The following is a 19,084-nucleotide window of genomic DNA, read 5'->3' as shown; positions in this document are numbered from 1 at the left end:
GCAGCACCAGTAGAAGGTTCACCACTATCCATCTCTAGAACATTTGCATCACCCCAAACTGAAGTTCATTAAACCCGTTAAACAAGAACTCCCCATTCCCTCCAGCCTCTGGCAACCGCTCTTATACTTTCTGTCTCTATGAATTTGGCCACTCTATGTAATTATATAAGTGGAATCATACGGTATTTGTCTTTCTGTGTTTGGCTTCTATCACTTAGCCTAATGTCTTTAAGGTTCATCCATGATTGTGCACAAATCAGAATTTCATTCCTTTGAAAGGCTGCATAATATTCCTGTGTGTGTGTGTGTGTGTGTGTGTGTGTAATAGTTTGCTCATCCATTCATCCATTGATAATGGGTTATTTCCACCTTTGGGCTACTGTGAATAATGCTGCTATGAATGCAGGTATGTGAAATCTGTTCAAGTCCTTCCTTTCAATTCTTTTGGGTAGCAGAGTAATTTTAAAAAGTATTCTGTAGAAGAAAACTAGCAACTGCTAGAAAAACCTAAACTAATTAAATTTACCTTCTTAAGGATTAAAAAAGGAAGCCATCATTAAGGTTTTCAGAGCTGATGTTACAAAACTTTTCTTATTGCAAACTTTTTAAGAAAAACGACAAAGAACTTTCTAGACTCTATTAGAGGACTATACAAATGAAAGATTAATTATTTTGATTATTACCAAATTTTACACCTGTCATTTATATGTTTAATGTTAAGATTATAGCTTTAATTATCAAAATTGGCTAACATAACATGAAAATATATTCATTCAATTTCCTAGAATATTTTGGTTATATCTAACTTTATACATATATAAGTAATCATTTTAAAAATACTGTGTGTGGTAACATGTAGCTCTAAGGAATATCATGTTTCATATGATAAGCTTATTCTTGTGTCTTATCAAATGCCTACAAATAAATCAAATTTAAATGGATGAAGACAAGGCGCTTACTATTTAAAGAATCCTTAAAGAAAAGCTTTTGGAAAATATACTTTTTGTTATTCAAATGATCACCTGTTAATTTATCTACTTCAGATTTTCATGGTCTGGCATTTTTTGAAAAAGAGAAACTCTTAGAGTATGAAAAATGAATCATCACTTTCTTTTTGTAAAACTTTACCAACTGGACTCATCATATTATTTTGTTGGCTCAAAGTATTTTGCTGTATCTTTGGCTGGTTTGAGCACATGCAAAAGTAGAAAAGAGCATCACTCAAAATTGAGAAAGAATGTAAAAGGGCAATATTTTCTTTCCAAGACTGTCCATACAAAAGCCAGTTGTCAAAGGCCCAGGGAGAGACCTCATGCTTTAATGACCTGTCTCATCTTCTCCTGACCTCCTCTCACCAACTCGCTTTTGTTTCTCCTATTTCATTAACAGCTAATTCCTGTCTCTTCTCTTTTCAGGGTATTTCTGGTCTCATTCTCTTCTCTCTGAAATGCCCTAGTTCAAGACATCACCGACTTTTGTTTAGTGTGTTGTCTCCAGTCTCATCATCATTTGCATTGCCTCTTCTCTGAAGTCTACACTCCTCAGCTTGACATGGAAAACCTTCCATAATCTAACCCCCTAATCTTGTTTTCCTAATCTAACTTGCACTCTTCTTTCTTATGCACCCTGAACTGTCATAAAATCTATTCCCTCTGGGCTCCTGCCTCCAAATCTTCACTCCATGCTATTTTCTCCTTCTTGGAAACTCAGGCTCTCATCTATACTCTCATAGAGAGAGTTATTGATTTGTCTCTTAAAATGCTTGTCACTTTCTACTCCATGTGTCAGTTATCTGTGTTTGTATCTCAGTCCCTCATGCCTCCTACCTAATAAAAGCTCAGGAACCAAGTGGTATCAGTAACCTTGTTTTATAATTGTATTACTCTTATGAAAAGTCAGAGTTTTGAGTTATGTGCAATAATAATAAAATAATACACAGAGGACATGCTGTGCTTTCCAAATCTATTACCTATTATCGCAAGACTTCTGAAAAAGGTGACGTCTCCAATCCTCATTTGACATATGAGTAATATGAAGCGAAGATCTGGGAAAAACCAGTGTTGCTGTATCAGATAAACAGGAATTTCTGAAAGTGTTAGAAAAACATAAAGGATTCACAAAAATGAAGCTCAGCCTGACTGTGCACCCTTCGCTAGTCTCCAGACAGCACTACCTATGAACTCAGGAATGTCTCGATTTATGAGGGTCAAGATTAACAAAACTTCAGATGAAACACGAGTGAATATGTTCTCCCATGACAACAGAAATTGCTGAGGATCACTACTAATAACGTTCTTCAGGACAGACTCTCCTTTTTAATCCAGAGGAGCCATTAACAGGTATCTGCCTGGATTTGCCTTTCTCCCAAGTGCAAACCTCACCTCCAGCCAAGCTCCTGTCATTGAGGCAACTTTGTACACAGTACCAGGCTAGTGGCAAAGTATCTCAAGGAGTGTTTACCTGTTATAAGTCACTCTTCATCCCTGCAAGGCAATTCATAAGAAGTTCATTGAATATATGGCTTCCATTATACCTCTTAGTACTGCTAAATAGATTTAGAGCACTTTACCTCTTTTGTCCATCACTTTTTCAATGGAGTACACAAAGCCATTAGAAAGGAGCATTTTTAAAAAGTATACAATGGGAAGGAACCCAGCCTTGTAGCATGCAAATACCCTGGCCAAAGCCAGCACAGCACAGTCTGTTAGGCAAATCCTCTCTTGGAGGATTTGCCTCTCTCTTTTATTCCTTTTGGAGTGTCCAAAAGCTCTTTGTTGCTCTATCCCATAGCACTCAGCAACATACAAGCTATTTACCCAACACACTGGGGATCCTTACATATAGAACATTTTAGCATATATTTAATAAAATACATTTGATATATCTAGATTTTTAAAAGATGATTAAACATAAACCTTCCTTTTTTGAAGTAATACTGGCCCTGAGCTTCTCAGCCCTTGCGCTTATTTCTTCAACACAGACAATTTATAGCATGTGGTGCCCATGGACAGCTCAGCCAAGATCATGCCACTTTTCCCTCCTCTGGGACCCAACGCCCAACATCTCAGACATCAGTGAGGCCTCCCACAAGACCCTGTTGGCTCAAGGCCCTTTGTTAATTTGCCTAATCCTTTCTGCTGGCAAAAGCAGTAATGCCACTGAGGCCAGATCTGCATTAGTCAATAATCTGCTTCTCAGGTGTTCACTTTTCCTGATCTTAGTAACAAATATGAAGAGATGTGTAAATTTAGGCTCAACAGCCAAGTATCATGACCTTCATCTATGCTACCAGATGAAAGTATTGGTAGAAAAGCCTCAATAACCATGAATGGATGGTCTTGTGGTTTTACAGACCTTTTTAGACTCCTGAGATTTACAGTTGTGTGGTTTCTGAAAAAGAACTGCCATGGTAAAAATGCAGTATTATTCTTAGACCCTCAGACTAGCATTTCAGAAAAGCAGAAGTTGAAATCCAGCTCCGTGTTGTAAAACAATCTTATATAAGTTACTTAACCTGTTTCTTCCTTTGCCAAATAAGAATGAGATGCTCCCATTGGCCTCTGTCTGTAGATGCAACTGAGGGTACCTGGACAAGTGCACAGCGCTGGGCAAGAAGTACAGTTATGTCCTGGATTAAGTAGGAGGCTTTGTTGTGGTGCACAAGTGCTTTCTCTTTGTAATGTCTAAATAGACACAAAACAAGAGGAAAAGGAAAATAACCAGCAGGAGGGGAACTTATGTCCATTTTATTACAGTTCTAATCATGTTGAGTGTCTTCATTGTCCAAGGCACTTTTTAGGTGTTAAAAACACTAGAAAAATAAAATACAATTCCTGACCTCAGTGTGCTTACATTTGGTATATATGTTTTGGGTGTGTCTGTGTGTTGTGACTATATGTGTGTATATGTGTGTGTCTATGCCCATGTGTCTATGGTCACAGCTAAACTAAGGTACACTGGAGCTTTCTATTCTAAGGAGAAGGGTCTACATGGGGAGTAGCTGACTGGCAAGGATCTAGAAAAGTTTTACGGGCAAATCTGTGTTTGTGTTAGGCTTTGACAGGAATAGAACTTCAGCAAGCAGAAATAGAAGAGAAGGGATTTTGGAAGAAAAAAAATACCTGAGAAAAATCAGGGAATGGAGATAGTGCAAGGCATGTCCCATGTATACTGATGTATATAGGTAATGTAACTGGCAACCTATAAGATCTTTACCTGGCTAGGAGGCACCGAAGACAGGCAGGAGGGATCCTTTACATTTCCAGCAGTCTCAACCTGCACTTGCAATGCCTCTGAATCAAAATGAACCACATTAAGGCAAACTCTCAGCTGTCTCTCTGATTCTGCCCTTGTCATTCAGTTTGGCACAAAAATGGCACTTTCAAGACAGACTCTAAGGATTATACTTGGAATTTAGAGTTCTGAGGAAGTGTTTCTGTGTACACAGGAAGGTTGGCAAAACAAGAAAGGCACTCCACGTCCCAAAACACTCATTTTTCCTAACTCATATAACTATAAGAAAACTAGGAATCTTTTAAGTTCCTATAAGGTATAAAATTCAAGTGGTTCTACTGTAGTATTTCTCCAAGTGCATTGCTAACAATAAAGAGAACATTCACCATTCATTCATTCTTTCCTTCATTCAACAACTATTTACTGAACACCTATCATGCACCAGGCACCTGTTCTAGGCATAGATATCCTATCCCCAATGCTTAGATAGTAGATAGCCTCCCACCCTGACCCGCTGTGGAGCTCACAGGCTAATGGGCAGAGACTGACAATAAATGAAACAAGTAAGTAAAAGAGTAAGCCAGATGATGAGATGTGCTATGAAGATAAGAGGAAGGCAAAGAACTTAGGTAGTGCTGATGACATGTGAGCCAATACTTGAAGGAAGAGAAAAGTAGAGATTTGTGCAGATATCTAAGAGAAGAGCAATGGTGGCAGGAGGAACAGCAATGCAGAAGCCCTGAAATGCATCTGAGGCAGTGAGGATCCCAGGATGCCTAAAGCTGAATGAGAGAAGGAGACAGTAGTGAGATGTAAGGACAGAGACTCAGCAGGAATCAGGAGGCTGGAGCAGGAGGATAATTAGTACAATGCAGATTATGGAAGCAACTAGAAGATAGTATTTCATGATGGAGGAAGTGGGTGATCAATATTAACAAATATGGCTGAGGGGTTAAGTAAGGTGAGGGCTGAGAATGTACTCTTGAAGTCAACGCCATGAAGGTGTTTGGTGACCCTGACTAGAAGGTATCAGCTGGAGGGATGAGAGCAGAAGCCTGACTGTGGAGAATTGAATGGATAAAGGGAGGGAAAGAATGGACCACAAAGCATTTTTCTAAAAAGGGAGCAGAGAAATGAGTGGTCATGAGGAAATGCTGCCAAGAAAGGTTGTTTAATATAAGGAACACATACAACCCAATAGCAAAAAGGCAAATAATATGATCTAAGAATAAGCAAAGGACCTGAACAGACATTTTTCCAAAGAAGATATGCAAATGGCCAATAAGTAAATGAAAAGGTGCTCCACATCACTCATCATCAGGGAAATGCAAATCAAAACTACAGTGAGATACCACCCTACAGCTGTCAGAATGAAAATTATCAAAAAGACAAGAGAACAAGTGTTGGCAAAAATGTGGAAAAAACGGAGCCCTTGTGTACAGTTGGTAGGGATGCAAATTGGTGCAGCCACTATGGAAAACAGGATGGAGGTTACTAAAAAATTTAAAAATAGAACTACTGTATGATCCAGCAATCCCACTTCTGGGTATCTATCCAAAAGAAATGAAATCACTATCTCAAGGAGATATCTGTACCTCACATTCATTACAGCATTATTTAAAGTAGCCAAGATATGGAAATAACTGAAGTGTCCCTCAATGGATGAATGGATAAAGAAGTTGTGGTATTCAGCCATAAAGAAGGAAACTCTGCTATTTTCAGTAACATGGATGAATCTTGAAGGCATTATGCTAATTGAGATAAGTTAGAGAAATAAAAGCATTTCTTGATCTTATTTATACATATGAGATCTAAAAAAGTTGAACTCATAGAAACATATACAGCATGGCAACTATAGGTATAATACTGTATTATATACTTGAAATTTGTTAAGAGAATAGACCTTAAATGTTCTCATGGCAAAATACCCCACAAAAGTAACTATGTTGGGTGATGGGCATGTTAATTAATCTAATTGTGGTAAATATATATATATATATTTATATATATTATATATTTTTATATATATCATATATTATATATATTACATATATATAATCTCCAATCATCATGTTGTATACCTTAAACTTACACACAATGTTATCTGTCAACATATCTAGATAAAGCTGGGTGGGCGGGATAAAAAAAAAAGAAAGAAAGAAAAGCTGGTTTTGTTTGATTGATCCTTTCTGTTTTGTCCTGTTTTTTAAGTGAGAGAAGTAATACCCTGTTAGTGGGCTGATAGGAATGGATCCAGTAGACTGGAAAATTGATGATGCTGGAGAGACAAGGGGAAGAGTTGGAAGAGTCAGGATCTAGTGGATAAGTGAATGGGATTATCTTAGGCAGCAACAGGGACAGTTCATGGCCTGGGGGGGAAAAAAAAGAGGGAGCAAAGCATCCAAGCACCAAGGTTGGGATGTAGATGAGTGCCTGGAGCTCATGGAGATCCTCTTCCAACAGCTCTGTCCTCTTAAATATGGGACAGCACAAGGGGCACATGGTAGAAGAGTAAGACAAGGGTGGGTCAAGCAGGGTCTGGGGCGCTGAGTGAGAAGGAGATGCGACATGATCTGACCTGCATTTTGGAAGCTCCCTCTGGCATGTGAGCTCTGAAGGGAGGCAAAGGTGGAAGCAGAGCAGCAGCCAGTTAGGAGGTTATGGCAATAATCCAGGATGAAGATGAGAAGTCCATGGGCTTTTTTCACAGACTGCAGTGGTAGCAGCTGAAGTGGAAAAATGATCAGATTCTGAATATATTTTGAATGCAGCTAAGTATGGAAGAGTCAATGAAGTACAGGGTATTCTATTGTTTTCCACCCAAAGGAATACAACAAAATCAAGAAATGTTGTTGCATTTAAGCCAAAAAGCAGTAACATTTCAACTGCTTTTACTGACAATAATCCGGTTTTTAACTAGCGAAGACTATTCCAGAACTGTGGCAATGTCAATAAGTGAGGCCAATGAACACATAAAAATCTGTTGGTACTAGAAAGCATTGTAGAAATTGAAGCTGTAGTTAAAAGCAAGGCATCTGTATCTGTTCCAATAAGCCAATTGTCAGGAATGAGTCAATAAATCACAAAATTAGTGTGGAAAATATTTCAAGCTTTCCAAGATCAAAGAATGGATAGTGAAATATTAACTTGATGTCCTTTTAACTTTCTTTTCTCAATATTTATTAGTGTTTGACCTCCCCTGAAATGAGAGTTCCATTATAAGCTCTTTTGATAAATGGATTGAAAGGTTGCTCAAAGCACTCCATCGTCACTAAGTATTTTCTACTCTCCAGTGAAACACTATTAGTCTGCATTTTACAGTAACTGTCTTCAGCATACCAAAAACGTGCATCTCTACACAACAAAGAGAAGAACTAAGGGGATTTCCCTTTCTCTCCCTCTTCTGCCACTGGTAACTACAATTACAGATACTCTTAGAGATAAAGTAGAGACATGCACAGTAAAAATGTCATTACATAAAGTGTCCAGGCCCGGTCATTCATACTTTAAACACATTTGAATTAATACTTAGGGTTGGAACAACCAAAATAAATGAGGGCCCAGTCCTTCTTTTCAAATTTATAGCAAACTTCCTAGAGAGTAGAGGCCACAGATCCCTCTCTCTTCTTTCCATATGTCAGGTTTAGCTTGAGAAGCATTAATCATCCATTTTTGTCACCCAGATGTTCTCTGCATCCTAAAGGGCATATATGACAGATTTCTCTAAGAATTGGGGCAATTTTTGACCAAATAATAAACTTATAGAATTTAACATTAAAAAATCAAAGATGCATCAAGATGTAGTTGTGAAATCCTGAAATTTGTACAGAACCACAGAAGACCTTGAATAGTCAAAGCAATATTGAAAAAGAAAAACGAAACTGGAGATATCCCAATTCCAGATTTCAAGTTGTATTATGAAGCAGTAGTAATTAAAACAGTATGGTACTGGCATAAAAATAGACACACAGATCAATGGAATAGAGCTGAAAACCCAGAAATAAACCCACAATTACATAGTCAATTAATCTTCCACAAAGGAAGAATGACTATACAATGGGAAAAAAGACAGTCTTTTCAACAAATGGTGTTGGGAAAACTGGATAGTCACATGCAAAAGAATGAAACTGAGCCACTTTCTTCCACTACACACAAAAATAATCTCAAAATGGAGTAAAGACCTGAATATGAGGCCTGAAACCATAAACATCCTAGAAAAGAGCACAGGTAGTAATCTCTCTGACATTGGCCATACCAACAGTCCCTTGCCTCAGGGAAATAAAAGCAAAAATAAATTATTGGGAGTACATCAAAATAAAAAGTTTCAGCAGAGTGAAGGAAACAATCGACCAAAAGGCAACCTATGGAATAGAAGGTATTTGCAAATGACGAAATATACCAATAACTTATACAACTCAATACCCCAAAACAATAATCCAATTAAAAATAGGCAGAAGTCATGAACAGACATGTCTTCAAAGAAGACATATAGATGGCCAACATACACATGAAAAGATGGTCAGCATCACTTATCATCAGGGAAATGGAAATGAAAACTACAATGAGACATCACCTCACACCTGTCAGATGGCTAAAATCAAAATCACAAGAGACAACAAATACTGGTGAGAATGTGGGGGACAAGGAACCCTCCTCATACTGTTGGTGGGAATGCAAACTGGTACAGCCACATAATGCAAAACAGTATGGCAGTTCCTCAAAAAATTAAAATTAGAACCACCCTACAATCCAGGAATGGCACTCCTGGGTATTTATCCAAAAAACATGAAAACAATAATTCAAAGGGATACACACACCCCTATGTTTATTGGAGCGATATTTATAAGCAGCCCAAGCATCCATCAATAGATGGATAATAGATGGATGGTATATCTATCAATCTATCAATCTATCCATCTAATGGATTGTTATTCAGCCATAAAAAAGAAAGAAATCATTATAGAATTATTTCTCAGAAAGAAAAATTGAAATCAACCTACATATCTAACAACAGGTGGCTGTTTAAAAAAAAAAGTTCTATCCATGCAAATGAACTATGTATGACCATTAAAAATTATGTCAAATACTTAAGCTCTAGAATACATTCACAGTGTGTTTTGAAATAAAAATAATATAAATGGTCTGACCACATTTTTGTAAGAATAAAATACATATTTACATATATATAGAAGGAAATTAGAAACATAAACATCAAAAGATTTATGTGACTGTTTCTAAACACAGGATTTTCAAGGAGGCTGTCCTTCTGGCTCATCAGTACTTTGTTCTATTTTTTCCATAAGCAACCTTTTATTAACCTCATAGTTGGAAATGTATCATTAAAAGTTACTAAACATTATTCATGGTGGCACTCAAATCTCATAGGCTTGGCAAAATGCACCCCTATGGCTCCTAACCTTGCTTGCTTTCTAGACATGTGGTTATGTTAGTGTCAAAGCCCTAATGTGGCCCAGAGATCACCTTCTTCCATAGATCTCTGACAATCCGCTCACAGTCAGGTCGACTATATTCTTCAGGCATCAAGGGCAAGGAAATGGAGCACAGCAGCAGATTCTAATACCCACAGAACCACAAAGAATGAGGCTTTAACTACAAGCTTCAAGTGGGATATGTCAATGTTGGCTTGCTTTCCATGAAAGCAATAGGAATTATCTGGCAACAAAATGCAGCCAGCACATCTATGGGGGTTAAAGGGTGGGGCACATTGGAGAAATGAGAAAAACCCCAGAAAGTGAACATGAATTCAGTGCATATTTGGTGGAGTGGGCTTTGTGCTATAAAACAGCACAGCACAGTTAGGGAAATTCCAGGTAATTTCAAGAATAAGACCCAGTATAAAGGCCTAAGCAATTTCCAAAGATTCTTTTAAATTAAGAATGAAGTCCCCAAAGAACTAAATTCTAATACCTTGAACTTCAAACAAACTGCTTTAAAAGCAACACTAAAAACATCAAACAGAAAGTAGATTAAGTGCATGCTCCATCTGTAAGAGCTTGCTTACCACAAACTCAATTACTTGTTCCAAAATGAGATCCCAGTTTGTTTGGATTTACTGATAGGCTTCTCTTGATAAATGAGAATGACAGATCTGAGAAAAGAAAGCTTCAATTCTGTTTCTTGGTCACACTCAAAACCACAGCTCCAAGTAAATGCATAAACAGGTAGCAATGCTTTGCAAAACAAAACAACCCTTTGCAAAAACAAAACAAAACAAAAAAAAAAAAAAAAAAAAAAAAAAAAAAAACCACAGCGGTGTGTATCTCTAGGCAGTCAACCCCAGTATAGACTTTTATCTTTCATGCCATCTATTTGAATATAGAAATCATTTGTGTTTGGAAATAGGTCCTAATCCCCACCTCGCCCCTGCCAGAGGATAATGTTTATTTGAAATAAGTCTTTGCTCTCTGTTCAGTTCTACAGTTTGCTTGCATCCAATTTTGGCCTCTTTTCCAGCTCTGAGCAGAGGGCAGAAGCATGTGTGCCTTTGCTCTCCTGTTAGTGCACTCATGCCTACCCTCCGTCATGCTGGCCTTTGTGAGGCTGCCAGCAACCCCCTCTCGGAGACATCTGTTGCCTTGCTTAAAGCAAGGCGCTTCCTAAGCACGTGACTGGGCCGTGCGGAATCAGAGAGTGCCACCTCCAACAAGAGGCGTCTGTCCACCTCGCCTCTCCTCTGTCATTTCCTCCTCCAGCCTCGGCCTCAACAAGTGGCCGAGCCTCACACAAGCTGTCAGGGACAGATGCTATGTGAAAAGAGGAAATTGGACTCCAAGATGCTACAGCTTTTTTAATTAAGTCCAACCTAAAAGCCAAATAGTGAGGCATGAAATGAAGACTTACTTGCAAACAAGCACTGCATTTCAAAGAGCAATGATGCACTGGTTCGGGTTAGCCCACAACGTCTTTGCTTTCTCAAATGTCACATTGTTCCTCATTCAGCCCATTGGATATCTTCATGTCTGCGGTGGACGATTTGTCTTGCGTTGGTACATGAGTATCCTGAGTTTTCTTTTGTCATTTCCTTCCTCTGCCGTCCCCAGGCTAGTTGGGTTGGCAGGATCCAGTGTGTCCACGCACAGCCAAATGCTCACTCACATCTATTCATCACTCACCTCCTTGCTCCCTCGCTCCCTCGCTTCGCAAACACCCACTGATGCCCACTACACGGCAGGCCTGGCTTCACATTCTAAGAAAAAGGAAGAACAGCGTTATGGCTTTCCTCTTCCCAGCTCCCCGAGCTAATTCCAGTCAATTGCTTTGTCTCCATTTTCTCTCGTTTACTATTTGTTTTCTATTCTGGTTCCTTATTGTTTCTCTCTGCAAACTGACTGCTAATTAAAGTGGACTAGAGGCCCAGGGCCTCTGCTGCAATTCTCAGCTTACTTAGCCAAGATCTTCATTGATTATTAAGGATGCTGAGGACTCAGGGAGTTTTAGAGAGAAGAAAGTAGGAAAAAGAAAAAAAAAAAACCTTTCAGACACAGAAGGAAAATAGAGAAGACGTACCTTGTGACATACCCTAGAAATTCTAAAGTAATCACAAAATACAGGTGAGCCTTATTAAGATTTATTATTTTTCTAATTTCCTTTCCATCATTTTAACCACAGAGAATGAAATATACTATTGAAGGTGCTTGAGAAAGTTTTCATATATTGCAAAATCAGTAAGGCAGGGAGATACCTGAGGCATCATCTTGCCCGCTTTACAGGCCAGGAAACCAGGGAGAAGGGCTGGTCCAAGACCACACAGAGAGGAACTGGCTGAGGCCAAGTTAGAGTCCCAGGTTTTCTGGTCTTCTCCCCTTCCTATTCGTATCCCCAGCCAACTACCCTGTTCCCCAATTCAGTGTTTTCTATTATATCAACGTTTTAGAACATTGCAAGAGATGCAGGGGAAAGTAGATAAAGCATATGCTTGCTAGGGAAATCTAATGATAATGTTTGGAGTTTTCCTAGAAAACCCACCTGAAGTATTTTTTAAAGAACTTCTGAAAAGTAGGGGCTCCTGAATGGCTCAATCAGTTAAGCATTTGCCTTCAGCCCAGCAGAGTCCTGGGATCGAGGCCCACTTCGGGCTCTCTGCTCAGCAGGGAACCCTGCTTCTCCCTCTCCACTCTGCTTACTTATGCTCTCTCTCTCTCTCTGTGTCAAATAAATAAAATCTTAAAAAAAAAAAAACACTTCTGAAAAGGAAATTTCAAACAAACACAACTGAGAAAATGGGAAGAAGGAATTGACTTGTTCCAAGATCATACTCACCATTAGGTAACAGTCAGAAAACGAATATCTGACTTTGGATTATTTTTCTTAGTTTTATTAAGGAAGACAGAACACAAAAGTGAATAAGAATTTGATTTCACTGGATCTACTAGTTAGAACCCTTTGGGTTAAGTGACAGAAAAGACAGCCTAAGTTGGCAAATGCAAAACAAAGAATATGATGTTCTAAGAACTGAAAGATCCAGAGGTAGGTCTCATTTCAGGCATGGCTTGACACAGAATTCAGATGGTGACTAACACTTATGTGATCCATGCTGGGGACTACTCTAGGTGTTTTACACGACCGGCCTAATTTCACAACTGTCTGAGTAGCTATTAATGATTCCCACCTTACAGATGAAAAAACTGAGGCACAGAAACTAACTTGTCCTGAGTGACCCCATTAGTAGATGGTAGAGCAATTCAAACTCAAGTAGCCTTGTTCCAGAGTCTAGATTTTCATCACTGCCTCCTATCACCAAAGTCTAGATTTTCATCACGGCCGTTTCATATTGCCAGAGTCCAATTTTCCTCTATCATTCATCTCTGCTGCCTGTGTGGTTCAATTCTCTTTGAGATTCTCCCCTTCTGGAAGCAAGATAGCTGAAAACAACTTGAGCCTCAAAACCTGACAGCTCCAAGGTCCAGCCAAAAAGATCAAGAGTTTCTTTTTCCTAAGTCCCAGTAAAAGTCTCCCTGCATCTCAGTGGCTTGAGTCAAATATAAGAGAATGCTAACATTCTGACTGGCCAAACCTGGGTCCCCTACCCCCATGGAGCAGGAAAGGTGGAGGCAACCCCACCAAAAACACATGGACAGAAAGTGGACATTTCCCCCAAACACCCCCAGAGAAACTGGAATAGTTAACAGAGATGGTTAATGGATACTGGCTGGTAGACACAACTGGTGAACACTACAATGTAAAATTTCACCACAAGAATTAAAACACTTCTTTTTCAATTACCCAGTAGGAGCTCTTGGTCTTCAGGAATCATTCCTGAAGTACTCCATAAGACGCATGGCAACTTTCATTTGTACAAAGGAGAAAGGTATATGAAAAAAAAATCAAGATAGGACAATCATGGTATATTTATGATCATGGACTACCTTTACCAGGCCCATTCACATCAGTTTTAGGATTCCTCAATGAACCCATGGAGTCAGAGTCTTCTCTTTAGGGGGAATATTGGGAGCTCATCCACCCCAAGATCTCACACAGAGTACAGGCTGTCCCCAGGGCTGCCAAGGACCATAGCCTCTATTTTATAAGGTCTGTTTCTCACCTTTCATATAAGGTAGGGCTGGTGGAGAAAGGGCAAAAGGACAGGAGAAAGAAAGGTGATACTATAAGACACCTGCCTTTTTCTCTGCCCCATGGAAACTGCAGGACCATACTCAGCCCTGTCTCATTTCCCTCACCACCCCATCCCCAGGTGCCAGTCTTGCCTATAACTGTGCACCTCTCCGTGTGTCCTGATTGTCACACCAGAACCCCTCATCTACTTCTCATCATAAAACACTTAGGATCTGGTCCTTCTCTGAAGCCTCAATTGTTTAGGCACCCCAAGGTCGACTATCCTCCTCTAAATCATCTTTATCTTTTCCCTTGGGAGTCTGAATGGAAACAAAGAAAGGTGACAGAGATTGGGGCTGTAGGAGGAAATGTTTATCCAAGGAGGACCAGGCCACCATCGGTGCATGTGATGCCCAACCTGGAACCGATGCTGCAAAGTGTTTGTGAGCATTCTCTAGGAACTATCATGACCTCCTGGCTGGGAGATCGGGGAACAAGACTCAATACTCTGTATCTGGACTCCAGGAGATATTTCATTACATTTCTGAGGGTACCTTTATGAGTTGGATGACTGCCAGCAGATGATACAATTAGTTGGATTTGTGACTATTTGAAGGACCCAAGCACTGGAAGTGGGCCATCAAAATGGTGCCAGAGGACTCTGACCTCAGCGCTGTCCAGTTCCAGAATTCTGTCAATATCTCCATGAGGATATTTATGGCACACTGGTCAAATAATTAAGAGTTGAGGGGATGCTGGGAAGAAGAGCAATAGTGTTGGATGACATAGTCAGGATCAAGCAAGATATGTACCAGATTCCTGATGAGACAGATTAGTGATGAATGTTAAGCTTGTATTCAGGTTAAAATAAACATGTACAAGTTCATGATTGTGGAGACACAGCTCAGCAGGTCTGTGTGTGAAAAAAGGAGTTTTGGTTGACTCTACTCATGGTATGAGTCAACACTGCACTGTGGTTACCAAAAAAATCTAATGTGGTCTTATGCTGTCCTGAAGGCAACGGAACAACTGGACTGTGGCTTGTGTCGGGTATGCTGTATTTTACGTGAAGCAGACCACACCAGGAGTTTTGTGCTTTAGTCCTTGACCATATTCCAAGGGAAAAACAGGGGCAACCTGAAATTCAGTAGGAAAGGAGTGACTGTTACGGTGAAGGGACTAAGAAACTCCTGGGAGAGCATGAGGATGTTTTGCTTGGAAAAGAGAAATGTTTATGTGAAACATGAGAACTGTCTTTAAGGATGTGATCAGCTGTCTTGGGAAAGAAGCATTCCATTTGATCTCTGTATCGCTTATGGCCGGACCTGGGCCGTCAGTGGCAGTGACAGGTGCCCGATAGGACCTGTGGCAGTTGGACTGGCTGATCTCAAAGATCCCTGTTCAACCCTGAACTTCTAGGTAGTAATGATTCTGACACATGACTTCTAAAAGGCACACTGGGGTACAAGGGACCTAGGTGCACTCTGCAGCCGGAATCCTGAGTTCAAATCCTAGTGCAATAGTTTTCTATTGCTGTGCAAAACACAGCAACACAGACTTAGTGGTTTAAAACAACAGGTACCTACTAACTCACAGTTTCTATAGGACAGAAGCACAGGCAGGGCCTAACTGGGTCTTCTACTCAGAGTCTCATATGGCTGACATCAAGATGTCAGCTGGAGTGTATTTCTTTCTCAAGCTCAGGGTCCTCCTCCAAACTGGCAGGATTCATTTCCCTGAGGCTGATGACCATGCTCCCCATTTCCCTGGGAGCTATTGACCAGGAACCACTCTCAGCTCCTAAAGGCATTCGGATTGATTCTTGCCACGTGATCCCCTCCGTAGACTTTCAGAACACGGCTGTTGTTTTCTTCAAGATCAGCAGAAGAATCACTTGCTTTTATTCTCTCCCTCCAGGGAATGCCTGGACCCTCTTATCATGGGCTCACCTGATTAGGTCAGGCCCACCCTGGGATTCACTCTCTTGATTTAATTCAGAATCAATGAATGAAGGCCCACACTTACATCTTCAAAATCACTTTCTCCTTGCCATACTATCAAGAGAGTGAAAGCCTGCCATCTTTACCAGACCTGTCCACACTAAGAGGAGAAATTTGGGGGGGGGGCACCCTAGAAGTCTCCCAATCGCACATTGCTTTTCCACTCACAGATTCAGATCTCAGGATAGCTGCTCGGCCTCTCTGTGTCTTAGTTACTTCGACCATCAATTCCTCAAGAGGTTGCTAGGAGGCTTAAAGTGGTTAATCCACAATGGGGTCCTTGGGAATGACAACCCATGGGTCGTCAGATGTCCTGTGGTCAACGTGCTTGCAGGCAGGGGCTGTTCCATAGAGAGCCGGCTTCTGCGCTCTGTCCTATCAGCTAGCCTTTCTCTTTGCTGCCACTCTCACCATTTGGCTATAATCTCCTCTGCCCCTTTGGGTGTCTCTACCACCTACTGTTATTCTTCTTTTCTCTGTGCTTTTTCCCCCTGTCAGTTTTCTCCATTGCTTCTCTCATCATTCCTATCTTTATTACGCTGGCAACATTTGCTGCCATTAGTCTCACAAATAAGACCATGTCTTCAGATCAGCTGACATTCTAAGATGTGGTCTACATGACATTGGTTCCTTTTGTTGGCATTCACTATGCCTCGGCCCTAAAAATTGTTTTTTTGTGTGTTTTGTTTTGGTTTGGTTTGATATTGTTTCAGATTCCTGAAGTTATTAAATTTTGACTTATTTTCCCTGTAGGTTAAAATTTCTCCTTTACCAAGCAGATAAATCAGAAAATAATGTTTCACCTTTCAAAACAATTCAGCATCTGAACTTCCTTCTCATAGAAAAATCCCCTAGTACAGTTAAAACATTATTCATTTGGTAACAATTCATTTTCAAAAACAATTTTCAGGAACCCTTCTATTGCGCAAAGTGAATCGCTCCTGGTTTGCAATCTAGTTTGCTGATGGAAACTATGAGAGGCCAGCGAAGGGAAAAAGCAAAGCAATTTCACTCTACAGAAGTCAACGTAAACAGCCAACAGTGCTGTGGATGTCTGCAGTCTTGCAAAATATAATTTCAGCCCTGCGCCCTGCGCACAGTAGGTACTCAGCAGAACTTTTCTGAGTTGAATGGAGGAGATGTCTCAATAAGTGATAACCATGAATCCATTTAATTAGTTTTTTCTTCTACCAGATTCTGAACTCCAACATGAAAAGAGTTTACAAAACAAACAGAAGAACCAGTAGTAATGAATACGGTTCAACGCAGGCAGCTTGTATGGACAAATGAGCTGACACGCAGTATCAGCCAGATCTTCCGTGCTCGGCGAAAATCAGGTGAGGTCATAGCTCCCATTCTGACTGGTTCTATCATGCCACTGAGAGTCAACATGACTGTCTCTACGCTGCTTAGGTAGGAGGTGGGGAGGGAGTCCAGAGTGGCCCCACCGCTGCAGGCATCCTCAGGCCCCAGGCAGCAGAAACTGGTGGCGCTTCATGGATTGTCAGCAAACCCAGGCAGAGTGCAGGTCATATGCCAGGAAGCTGACACCAGGAAGAGGCACTGGCCCCAGGGCCATCTGCAAAACTCAGGGGAGGTTAGGACACAGAGGCATCCCCCCAACCCATGTAAAAACAGCCCATCTCTTAGAGGCTATGGGTGGATAGGGCTCCAAGGGATTGATCTGTAGCGATAACTATTACTGCTTTCCATGAAAATATCTGCTTCCAAATTTGTTGCTGAATGTCTGTCTTCTTTGCTAAACTATAAGAAATAAAGCATAGAAACCAGGTCTACACCCAATGCCCAGCTTCTATAATCAGCAGAATATTTGCTCAATTAACTAACGAAAGAACAAATGAATGGAGTCTTACATCCTAAATGTGGGAGTCATGGCAAGGTGCCCAGGGTATTCAAAATACACTGTAGCTCATCGAGTGGTACATCTTACTTCAGTTCCAGGTGTAAATAGGTCCCTGTACCCTAATCGACGCTGCCCCATTCATAACTGATTCACCCAGAAAGCCTGTCTGCTCTCTCGGCTCTTCCTCCGTGTAGTTCCTTAAATCCTGGTGTTCTCTGGGTTTCTGCTTTAGACCCGTCCTCTTCCCTTTCCTTCTCTCTCACACTGTCTTTGGGTTAATTCATTCACTTCTGTAGATGTAGTTACCACCTATGTTTCATTGTCACCTCCAACCCTCATCACCCAAAGGCAATGGGAAACCCCGACTGTATGTTCCTCAATCTCAACAGGCCCCAGCCCTAGCAATGGAAAACCCCAACTGTATGTTCCTCAATCTCAACAGGCCCCAGCCCTAGCTTATGACCTCCCCCACCCCTTGAAAGCACTACTTCTTCTTCTATATTTCTAATCACGAAAAACTCATCCTCACTCACCTGCATTATCCAATTAATTCAATCTCTCAAGAGGAATCAGACTTCTGGATCCTTTCCATCCTAGCCTCCACGTTCTTAGCTGAAGACCTCTTTATTTTTACAATAGCCTCCTAAAAGGGCCTCTGCTTCCCTCCCTGCCCTGCACTCTGATTCAGGATCCCACTGCTGCTACCAGAAGATTCTTCTAAAAGAGAAACTGGATTGCATTAATCCCCTACTTAAAAGCCTTCTATTAAAATACTAGGAGTCTTAATGATCCCCCCAGACAGTGAGGGGTTCTTTTCTACCAACATTAAACAACCCCAGAGAAAAGTTCTTCAAATATGGACAAGGGAGCCACTCAATGAAATGGATGGCTCACCCTGGAATTCCGGAATTCCAGAAAAAAAAAAAAAAAAAAAAAACCGAGAAAGGCAGCACTACCCATGCATACAAGATTCCTAGTGCTTAGATCAGAAATCCTTGGACAGCCCAGAATCATCGATGATGAGATGTGATGAGAACCCTGCATTGTGAGTGAGAGAGCAAGAAAAATACACAAAAGACACAGAAATAATGGGTGAAATGAGGAATTTGGGGAATGATTTCACTAATTCACTCAACAAACATTTTGAAGACTGTTACTATAGTTTTACATCATTCTGGGCTTTATATTGTTAGTTAAATTAGATGGAATTAAATTAAATTAGTGGAAAACAACTGAAGTAGGTCACACACACACACACACACACACAGCCTTTTTGGCTCTTGTCACCCAGTAAAGCTTGAACTCTCAGACTGGCTTACACATTCCTTTGCTGCTTTCCAGACTCAATTCCTACACTATTCTAAGAACCACACACTCCCATCACACAACCACACCCTATTCTTGCCTGAGACCT

General features: G+C 40.5%; 1 protein-coding gene across 2 annotated transcripts in view; it reads right to left on the bottom strand.

The window, feature by feature from the left end:
* The window catches only part of CHN2 (chimerin 2), a 295,623-nt gene that overhangs the window by 195,799 nt on the left and 80,740 nt on the right, over positions 1 to 19,084 (bottom strand). The window contains exon 1 of one of the 2 annotated variants that reach the window (XM_072764631.1): positions 11,095 to 18,601. The exons of the other annotated variant lie outside the window; for it this stretch is intronic. Within the exon in view, the coding sequence (XP_072620732.1) occupies positions 11,095 to 11,113 (19 nt within the window). The 5' untranslated portion in view covers positions 11,114 to 18,601. Of the gene's footprint in view, positions 1 to 11,094; positions 18,602 to 19,084 lie in introns of those variants that run through there. 2 annotated transcript variants of the gene reach the window in all.

The sequence above is a fragment of the Vulpes vulpes genome, chromosome 7 (genome assembly GCF_048418805.1).
Source record: "Vulpes vulpes isolate BD-2025 chromosome 7, VulVul3, whole genome shotgun sequence".
NCBI lineage: Eukaryota > Metazoa > Chordata > Mammalia > Carnivora > Canidae > Vulpes > Vulpes vulpes.
Note: the sequence above shows the minus strand (reverse complement) of the source record. Positions and strands in the feature narration are given on the sequence as shown.